We start from the raw sequence: 11260 nt of genomic DNA on the forward strand, positions 1-11260 counted from the left end.
TCAAAACTTTCAAAAAGCGAATCAAATTTCCTGTTATACATAGCTTGCACCAACGTCACAGCAGCTGCCATGCTGCTGCACCGGGAGCACTGCGAGGGTGCACATTTCGATAATCGCTAATCGAAGCCTGTTCTGGCCCGCACTGCCAAAGCTATGCGCAAAGCACCAGAGGTATCAGATGCAAGCTGTCAATTGAATTTGTCAAATGAACCAAACAGTACTTGCTCAAAATTGTACAAAACAAATGAATACATTCTGAAGTTTTCAAATACTTCTCGAATAAATAGCACACAACTGGACTAAAGCACACTGCAGTTTTCTTTAACAACCATGCCAAAAACAGGGCCTACTCTGATGCTGCACAACATGCTGCCACAATTGGTCTGCACGGGATGCAATGTACAGCGCTGAGACTCAGTCCATTTGAGTCTCGACATTTATATGTTTGTACATGGCCTCCAAGTTTTGTGATGCAGGAGGCTTCAGGCAGGTTCAGCAAACCCCGCTCTGATGCCTGATCTCGGAGGCCATGGCTCATGCATAACTCTCACCCATCTAATCTACTATGATGTTGTGCTAGGTTATTCACTGTCACCATCAGTAGCAAAAGGTAATTTTCTGATTTGCATAGCATGATGGTCATAGACTAAATATACAGTAGTGCCTCGTTAATATGGACATTCTGGTTTGCGAGCAAAATTGTCCAGCGAGTCAACCATAATAACAAATCATAAAGAAAAAATATACAAAAAACATGCTTTGGTTGGGGTCTGCTTCTTCGTCAGTGAAGTTGAAATTAAACACAATTTTGGGAACTCCAAGCCCATTATCCTGGTTGCCATCATACTTGAAATAATGTGGTGTAGATTCATGTGCCTAACGACCGACGTATGTCTGACACACTTGATGGCGTCCCTACTAAGAGTGCTTATGTCCCACGACCCCATGACTCAGTCGACTAAAAGCTGCTGAATTAGGCTTTCCACATAGCACAAACAACAGCTTCCTTCACAGCAATTCATACAATACAGCAGATGGTAAAGAGAGTCGACTCGGCAACTTTGCACTGTAAAGCATGAACCAGGAAAAGAAAAGGGCCATCAGCCAGTCATTTGTACTTTTCTACTGCATTCTGCTGGTGTCCTGCGCAAATTTCAGAAAGTGAAGTAACTGGTTGTGGCAGCAGAGATTATGTTCTCATCCCCATCAATATCAATGCGACAAAAATAGGTGGGTCCCAATGGGCTCTGTGAATTTTCCCCCTGTCAATCATCCAGACGGAAGGTTTCCATATTAATGAGGCATAAATACATCGAAGAAGTTTGGTCCCCAGATAAACTGTCCCTTCCAGTCATCCGTAATAACGGGGTCATGTTAACGAGGCACGCCTGTACTGACTTTGTGCTGCATACCCCTAGTGGAGATCAGTACTGCATCCTTTGCAGCTAGTTACAGCTCCATAAATTATAGCCTTATCAGTAGTGCCATTGCTAGCACTGTTTCGCACAATTATTTGCTTTATATTCACCTCAGTTCTGCGACTATTCAATTCATAAATGATTTGGTTTTTAGCAACATTATTCACATTTGGTTCAGTTCTGAAAAAGTACTATTTGCACATGCCTAGAAATTTGTGGAAAAGAATGTTTAGATTAGTGCCATACTATTTCAGAATTATCCAAGAGCTGTTTAAGAAATATTCACAATATTTGAATAGTTCAAACGTGCACTATTCAAAGAATATTTCATTCACTATTAGAAAATTCTCAACAATTACACACTCCTAGTTTTCAGTACAACTTAAAGGACTATAGACAGGAAATTACTGCTTAAGTGTTTTCTTGTTTCAAACAATGCGCTTGATATTGGTGAACATAGAGCACCTCGTGATATTCATCTACGACCACTAATTTATAAATGAATTTCTTCCTGACACTGTTTTGGTTTGAACTGCCGACCGATGGCTATGACGTGTAAATGATGTTTAGGTCATGACAGGAATGAAAAATCTGCGGTATAATTGCTGATAGGTCGTTTTTTGTCACTCCAGGACATGAAAGAGGGCAGTTTAAGTGTTGTAGTGAACTAGAACTATGTAGTATCTGTTATTATATTACACTTTTTCTAGCACATCACATGACCTTAACACCACCTACACGTCACAGCCATCGTTCGATTGATGAAACCGAAATAGCACAAGAGAAGAAATTAATTTATAAACTATCTAGCAGCAGTACGCGAATACCAAGCACTTATCTATGTATTTTAATGTCTAACGCATCATTTGAAAGAAGACATGCAATAAAATTAGGTGTCTGTAGTCCTTTAAAGGTATCATAAGGCTGACTATCAGCATAAGCGTCATATTAAAGTTGAGCAAAAATATAAGTAATTATGATAAAAGTAAAGAAGTATTTTATGATAAATGCTTGACTGATTGATTGATTGGGGTTTAACGTCCCAAAGCGACTGAGGCTATGAGGGATGCCGTAGTGAAGGGCTCCGGAAATTTCGACCACCTGGGGTTCTTTAATGTGCACTGACATCGCACAGTACACGGGCCTCTAGAATTTCGCCTTCATCGAAACTGAGGTGCCGCGGCCGGTTTCGAACCCGCGTCTTTCGGGCCAGCAGCCGAGCGCCGTAACCACTGAGCCACCGCGGCGGGGCTTATGATAAATGCAACTATTACAAAACATCATATGTAACAGGGCCTACCAATTTTAAACTGTGTACCAGTAAAAAAAAAACTGGCACACTTATTAAGTAGGTTTCTCAGGCTCAGCAAAGGCATGGCCACTACAATGCCCAAGATGTTGCTGCTAGGCTACAACAAAATGTCTGACCATTGCATGAATGTCTGCTCCTAACAGGACAGAAATGTTGCAGGTGCACAGCTGGATTGTTTCAAAAGGAGTAGTTATCAGAGCAACTTGAAATGGTTTTCATGCGCTCTTTTCAAGACTACGTAAAAAAAAAATAAAATGCTTCAAAGTGTAAACATGCTTCAGAAGAAATGAATAGCGAACCTGTTTGTGCTCTCGCCGGGTTAGCTCTTCTCCATTGAGCACCCGATAAACCAACCGGCTTGAGACCCGAATGTCAATGAACAAAAGCCTGAAGCCATGGTAGTAGTGCACCAACTCGTCCCAGATCCTCTTGATGAGCGGCCGCTTTGGCGGCACAGGTGCAGGCGCGGCAGGCGTGTCTGGCTTGGCAGCTACTGTGGACGGTTCAGCTTCCTTAAGTGCTTTGACTGTGCCTTCAACCTTGGAAGAGTCCTTTTCAAACAGCCGCTGCGACGGCAAAGACAGGGGCCGGCACAACACCAGTGACAACACACTGTGCGAAGGCACAGTTCCCGCTGGTGGTGTCCGTTGGCGATGCACGAGTGGTGTGCAGCCATGCCATGAGGATGCCAGGTGCCTGTACGGGGGCCAGGAGCGGTGGAAACCTGCTGCAACACACCTTCCCGACCGCAGCATGGACAGCTGCCAAAGGTGGAGGCTGCACGAGATGGGCCTCCGGTGCATCGCCGAGCAATCCTACAGCACTGGGCTGGCAGCAGGAGCAGTGTTTTACACTAACACTTCAAGGACACCATGCACACCAGGTACTGGTCCAAACCTGCGAGAGGCTGAATAAAAAAAACAGTTGCACCATACGCACAGTGTTAAATTGGACTATAAATAGGCATACAATGGCAAAAAAAAAGTAAAAAAAAATGTAAATAGTCAAGAAGAGCCAGACAGGGAAAAACAAAGTCACAGATTTGTGCATTCTTGAAAGACGCTGTAAAGACCTTTAAATTCATGCGTGCGTTCTTCCATTTTTTTTTTTTACATAATATAGCCATCTTTTTCAGTGCTCCCAAATATTAATGCACACTGAATATGCCCCAACCAGACAAACGGTACAATTCCCTCTAGAAATCTATATCGCATAAGGTACAATTCGATAACATATTCAAAGTATCTACTTTCTACTAGCACTGACCCAATGGCTGCTGATTATTAGGCCAAAGCAATCTACAGTACTTTGTGTACAATTCTCATATAGTATCAGCAGTAGAAGTTGACAGGATACAGTTGTTCGAAAAAAAAATAAAAAATGACAGTCGATTTGTATAGGTTTTCATTTTAGTTCCAATGTTTGCGACCACTGTTCATGGATGGAGGTTGTTCAGATAGTGATAATGGATTAATGCCCATATACGCGGAATTGATTGTTCTCTAATTTATACTGATACATGCCTGGGAGTCTGTCTGTCTCTGTGTGTGTGCGCACGTGTGCAGACACGCACACACCTGGGCAGGTTGCCCATCACAGGTGCGCAGATGGCCAGCCTGCCATACAGCAGGCTTCAGACAAACACGCAATAGCTAAATGAGGAGACTCGCCACTATAAGTGCTAGTGCACTAAAGAATTATTTTGGCACTGCCTCGGGACTCAGTCGCCTGGCATTATTACCAGTCAATGGAGCACGCGTGTGCCCTCATAACATCAGACGTTTCAGGTGACTGGGCTACGTGACAGTGCCAAAATGAATTTTTTTATGCATACCAGGATTTTTTGAAACTTTTACTAATGGTAGTACATACAGTTAATGCACAAATAGCAAATGCGATGGAAGATGCTAAAGAAAAGAAAAGAGGGAGGAAAAGGACAGGAGGGGAGCAAGCTCAACTTGCAAATGATACAAATGTACTTTACAAGCTACTATACCCCGTTTCATACATAGCAGTCAATGCTGCGGAGGTTGCTGAAGTAGTGCGTTTGCGAAACTATGTTACTCCGCCACGTATCATTCGTTCTTCTCGAAACTATGGTCATTGTTTGGACGAATACAGAGAGCGGCATAAAACGATGTAGTAGCATTGAAAATCACGGTCGAAGCTGTGAGGCGCTTAGTGTTCGGGCTCTCTGGCCATAATTTTCATGGAGTGTGAACTACATTTTGGGCGTGGATTTAGTAGAAGCGATTCGCCCTACCAACCGCGTATCATACCGCCACGTGTACTTTTTGCTTCTCGAAATCTTGACGAGTCGCAGGACGAAAATGTGGCAAGAGGTAAAATGAAGTCCGGGAGGTGCCAGTCAGGGCACTTAAGATTTGTCGCTACGAAATATGTTTGTGTTCGCTTTGGTTGTATGGCAAACTACTTTTCGCATGCGGACTTAGTTTGCGCGAACAGGCGCGCTAGCTTTGGCAGCGTTGACTGCTATGTATGAAACGGAGTATACATGGCTCCTGTGGTCACTATGTTGAACCGTAATAGGTTTACAGCAAAGCATGGCTTTCTGTTTCTACAAACAAAAAAGGTTTTTAAAACATTTAACAACCATGGGCGACCACAGTGAATCTGATGTGAAGCATTTTACTTTTCACTCTGATAAAATGATGACTGCAGCAAACATCACCAAACTCTGCTTTACTTTCGTGAAACCCTTCAGTTGTGTATCGTGCCTCACTTTATCATCCTTATCATTACTACCACTAGACTGCACCACAGTGCATCTGGCTCACCAATAGAAATGTAAAAATATTAAATTAATCGCAAGATACTCATTACATTTCATAAATTTACTACGTACACCAGCTTGTAAGTGTACAATGTAATGTTTTATTTATTTATTTTTTTCACAGGTCCTTGGCCTTTTTCAAGTACTAATGTCACTGAAAAACTGAATTCTTTCCTTTCACTTCCTTTTTTCTATCTAGAATGTCAGCTACTGTTACTATTACAAGCACCAATACAAACCTGTTCAATGAGCTCAAAAGTGAAAGTAAAGAGATCCAATTCATACCAACTTTTAATTCAAGCCATATGTCACGGAACTTGTGCGGGTGTTATATTCGCAACATCTCCCCAAATCATGTTTAGGTAGGGGTGTGCAAATAATACTTTTTCCAAACTGAATACGAATAGTGTAGCTTTGCTACCGAATTGAATGCGAATAGTTCAGCTAAGAACCGAATCGAATATGGATCGAATAGTGAGAGAACCTAATTGAATAGAAATTGATTATTTTTATGAATATTCGTTACTTGTGCAAATATTCAATGAGCAATCATGGGCAACAGCAAGCACTGCTTTCGGAACTGCAGCTGGTAAAAGACGCAACTCTGATTTCCATTAGCGGGTCACAACCCGAAGTCAGTGTATTAACTTCCTCACTGTCAAGTTATGCGCTTAAGAAAAGTACCGTTTTGATGTTTATAACAAAAGAGAATAAACTAGCGCTACATCTCAGTACATGAGACGCGGGCGAGAGCTACCTACGAAGATTGGCCTCAGAGGTCAGGCTTAAAGGCCGGGTTTGCTGAACCTGCCTGGGCCCTGCACACATCAATCAATCTCCGAGGCCATGTATGAGAATTATGAACACCACCACGCAAATGAACTGCACCGCAGTGCTGAACCCTCCATCCCCGCATACTGATTGCCGCAGCATGGTACGCAGCATGTATGGTCCACGTTTTTGGAATAGCAGTGAAAGCAAATTGCAGCAGGCTTTTTTGGCACACTATTTGGCACACCCCTATGTTTAAGTTGTCACTCATCTGCCTTATGTACAAGACAAAATCAGCAGAATCTACGTATAACAGCAATGCAAGCGACTGACACATTTTCTGACATCTGTTTGATTCTGTTTTAAGCCTGTGATTGTGGTTGTGACTGCTAATGAGGCAAAAATGAAAGATAACTGCACATAACATGCTGACTATCACATGGCTTAAAAGGTTCATTTTAATCAGGCAATGCAATTTGCTGTTTTTACTTATTCTATACATTTTCAACAACTACTTCTTTCGAAGCCACAGCAGTCTCTTACCTACCCACTCAACTAATGGGTAACAACTATTTGGCATTTTGTTACTCCTAGAATACTAAGATGGGCGTGGCCATACAAGCTAACAAATGTCTTAGGCATGCCCACATCTGTACACTTCTGGTGAAAAAATAGTGCGAAGGGAACATGAACGACAGAGAAGACAACGCACACAAGCGCTAACTCGCAATTCAGGTTTACTGCTGAATGTATGCATAAACCTCAGTTGAGTTAGCACTTGTCTGCGTTATCCTGTCCATCCTTCGTGTTCTCTTCATGCTATTTCTTCATCATGAAGACACACTAACTCGCCCAACTTTCGGTTTTACTTAATCTGTACATTTCTGATTGAACTGAAAAAAGCTATTATCGCAATGTCTGAAAGTTTGATACAAGTCAAAGATGGCCTTTTTCAACTAAATTTTAAAATAACGCTTTGTGTGACCTGCATACATTTGGCTTTTTTTTTCTTTTCATAATGAAGTGTCCATGCTGTACTTAGAGACAACATTTTTTGGCAATGCAGCAGAGGCTAGGCAGGAAAGGGAGAGAGACGGGCTTTTGTCCCCGTGCGGTGGGGCGGTGGCTCCTTCGTTGTAGCGACCCCCACACCCTCTCTCCAACCTCCCCTCCCCTTTCACCTCTCCACATCCCTAGCCTGAACAAAAAAACTCATCCCCTAAGGATGGGGACAAAGGTCGATCTCTCTCCCTTTCCTGCCTAGCCTGCATATCCGAAACAAGTTGTCCCCGAGTATAAGTGAACAAAATTTGGAACGAAAAAACTGAAAAAGAGGGTTCAAACGCTCAGCCTTACAACTTTACTTGGTGCAAAATAATAAAGCACCAAATGAAAACGATTTTTCAAAACGCACGCATTTGAAATTTTTTTAAGGAAAGGTAGATAACGCTACAAAGAGCCACTTTCAAGCAGAACAAAGCAGCGGCAGGAACGAACTCCTTGAATTTTCTTTTCAAAGAGAAACTTTATTTCGGATAAAAAACCTTGGATCTGTTTTTTCAGTCTTGCAAGCAGCAATGTACACAATATATACATTTTTTTCTCGTTGAATTTAAAAATGTCCAGCAAACATGTATTGTCAGTCATGCTGCCCGCTACCCTGACTGCAATGTGTACTTCAAGCTAGAACAAGGTTTACGTTTCAAAAATTATGCCTTTGGCATCTTTCTGAAGCAGAAGTGTTGGTACACAAAAGGCTTGAAGCAGGAGTTCCAACACCGGAATTTCTAGCAAAGATATGCACTCAGCCTAGAGAAGCTGTATTCATAAGACACTGCAGTGATTTTAAACATATATGACATACCATTCATGCTTTCTGAGGGACTTTACAGGGTCTAACCATTTTAATAAGCGAGTATCCAAGTTTTTGTTTTGATAAGTTGAAATAACAGTCATCATTGAGTAATGAAATCTCAGCCTTACTGCGCTGCATCAAAATTTAAAATTTTCCGCACAGATTTCCATATCCACAGGTTTATCACTTTTCCGCACTGTAGAACGTGCACTCGCGACCTTACCGGCAGCTAATCTGAACTCTAACCTCTCTACTTCGCTAAGGGAGATATAAAAATCAACAAAAAACGTACAATCAGCTTATAAAAGCTGCGGGCAACTATCTTTTCAGTGTAATGCACACAATTCATAGCGGCTAAAGCCCATTAGAGCGCCGGTTATAAGCATCGCGTTCGCGAACCGGTACACAAGCTTGAAATTTTGACCTGGAACTGTTATCTGCAAGAATACGGTACAGAAAAAGCAGAGAAAGGGAAGTAAATAAACAAAATAACAGAAAGTAGAACGGAAGTAACCACTACAAACTGTTGGTTTCGTGCGGAAGAAACAAGACCGTTTAAAGTTGTCACACAATGGCTTCCGTTCAAGCTTTGCAAAACCAAATGCGCCACAAATTGTTCAATATATGGAGGTAAAAAAGGCAGGGGCTTTTTATCATTCAGCTGACCTCAAACCAGAATTAGTTCTTAGCAACTACCAAAACTCTTGCAAGGTCATTCATCAGTGGATACTTTCCAGCGATTGCACAAGCAGGATCTCACGACATATAAAGCTGCCATGGCAAACGTTATTTAACATAAATTTTACTTTCTAGCCACCGCTAGTAAACGATCGCTACTGGCGCCTCGCAATAAGCGAAACGCGATCACAAAATTCCCTTAGAGATAACCCATTCATTCGCACACGAGGCCAACACGGAAAACGGCAACAACCCAATTCGTATGGCTCCTACAGCGATGCAAAGACGGTGATTCCTCAGGAAAAGAGCGCATATCTGTCCAATATCTAGAAGAGGCCAAAAGCGAAAGCAGGGAATCAGCATGGGACTCCAGAAGTCACCTGTACCTTTCTTTTACGACGACGGTGAACAGTCTAGGCCTGGTCGCCGGTTGATTTGATTTACGTTCCTGCAGCTAAGTTACACGCCCCAGTACAACATAGACACCTGCGGAATTTCCGGCGAGAAATTAACGCAGTGTCCATTCTAAGTTCTGCGAACTAATATGACTGTTAACCACACGCGTGAGGCGAAAACCCACTACACGCCATCACATCACATCAGCCATCTGCTGTAGGTAATGCGGAAGTCAGACACCAAACGTCCTCCGCAGTCTCGTATTTTATAAAATAACTTAACTTTCACTCAAAATAAAAATAAAAAAATAATTTTTAAGACTAAAAATTAAACTATAAGTAGAAATTAGTTAAAATCTTACACAACTCGAATATCTTGAGCGAGCCACACAAGAGTCAAGCCAGGCACGAAATAGAGACTCATGGTCTCCTTGGCGGGCTATCTAAAAATATTTTGCGATGGGTGGGAAGTGTTAATAGTTTATTAGTATTTTGCTACTTGCGAGTTTGCATCGCATTTGAAGAGCTGATATAAAAAAACGTGGAGAAAGAACAGGGAAAGCATATTGACTGCTGCTTGCCTAGGTGAAGGTAGCTTGCGACCTTGCCGGTGAGTGGTCCCCAAATGATCGTAATTAGCAAAACGGTGCTTAGGCCCGGAGAAAAAAACGTCCGCGGATAAAATTTCACTGGAAAAAATGCCCCTGCAAAAAACATCCCCGGAAAAACGTCCCCATTTTCGAAGTAGGAAAAAGCTTCCCCGAACGGGTACCACCAAATTAAACGTCCCGCAACTCCCCGTGATTTGAGCATCCGCCTCGCATGCGGGAGGTGAGGGGTTCGATCCCCAGTGCAGCCGGATACCCACTACTTTTCTAATGGGCACAAGCTTTCCCGTGGCCTGGGAAAGCTTATCTTAGGTTACGTGCAGTACCGCCATGCAGTGCATTCTAAACTGATACTTGTACCGGCTGGTGCTGTGCTAAACGTGATGGCTGCAGAAGTGCTTTAATTGTGGACCGTTCTCCAAGAGACTAATGCCAGAAGCTACCCGAGAAATACTAGACCTCTTTGGTACATGATACGTTTCCGGTACCTTCAGGCGGGTAAACAGAGCTATAACAGTAACTTTGCGGTGAATTCCCACTTATACCCCTGCGATGTAAAGCGTCCATTCAGCCACTCATGATGGAGGACACAGGACCAACAATGGTGCAACATTGTACGCTACAGCGATTCCACTCATCGGCACGGGATTCACTAAACAACGAACAGATTCCGGGCGTTCATCCCCCCGCTGGCGCTGTGACAAATGTACCGTAATTTTCGCACTATGCAACGCGGACTATATATGTTTACGAGGTCTGTTAGAAAAGTATCCGACCTTTGGCCGAAGAAAAAAAACTGGCATAACTGGAGCGTTGGAAACCTAATCACCTTCAAAGTAGTCTCCTTGGGACTCCACACACTTCTCCCAGCGGTGCTGCCATTGTTGGAAGTATTCCGAAAAGGCCTCTTTCGGAATAGAGTTCAGCTGAGCTGTCGTTGCAGCCATAATGTCCTCTCTTGTCTAAAATCGCGCTCCTTTCAATGTCCTCTTGACTTTGGGAAACAGCCAGAAGTCGCAGGGGGCTATAACAGGAGAGTAAGGAGTCAACTACAGGAGTTGAATTACAGGAGTCTGGTTTTTCGCCAAAAAGTCTGAATCAAGTGCGAGGAATGTGCAGGAGCATTGTCGTGTTGGATGCGCCAATTTCCTGTTGACCTCAACTCCGGTCTGTTGCGCCGCACAGCACCTCGTAGGCGACGGAGGACGTCCCTATAGTACTCTTTGGTCATTGTTTGACCCTGTAGGGTGCGTACTCGTGGTGTGCCACACAGAGGGAGTCAAAGAAAGCTGTCAGCATCACTTTGACATTGCTGCGCACTTGGCGGGCCTTCTTTGGTCTCGGTGACATGAAATGCTTCCACTGTGACGACTGGGATTTGGTTTCCGGGTCGTACCCGTACACCCAAGACTCGTACCCAGTGATTATG

The 11260-nt window shown here is 43.1% G+C and overlaps 1 protein-coding gene across 1 annotated transcript in view; it reads right to left on the reverse strand.

Moving 5' to 3' along the window:
* Nucleotides 1–9443, reverse strand: part of Letm1 (Leucine zipper and EF-hand containing transmembrane protein 1) — a 40563-nt gene extending 31120 nt beyond the window's left edge. The window contains exons 1-2 of the mRNA XM_089580051.1: nucleotides 9215–9443; nucleotides 3030–3637 (exon numbers count right to left, since the gene is read on the reverse strand). Coding sequence (XP_089436177.1) covers nucleotides 3030–3533 — 504 coding nt within the window. The 5' untranslated portion in view covers nucleotides 3534–3637; nucleotides 9215–9443. The remainder of the gene's footprint in view (nucleotides 1–3029; nucleotides 3638–9214) is intronic.
* Between the last annotated feature and the right edge of the window lie 1817 nt (nucleotides 9444–11260).

Source organism: Amblyomma mixtum, chromosome 3, assembly GCF_055824585.1.
Source record: "Amblyomma mixtum isolate Tamu chromosome 3, ASM5582458v1, whole genome shotgun sequence".
NCBI lineage: Eukaryota > Metazoa > Arthropoda > Arachnida > Ixodida > Ixodidae > Amblyomma > Amblyomma mixtum.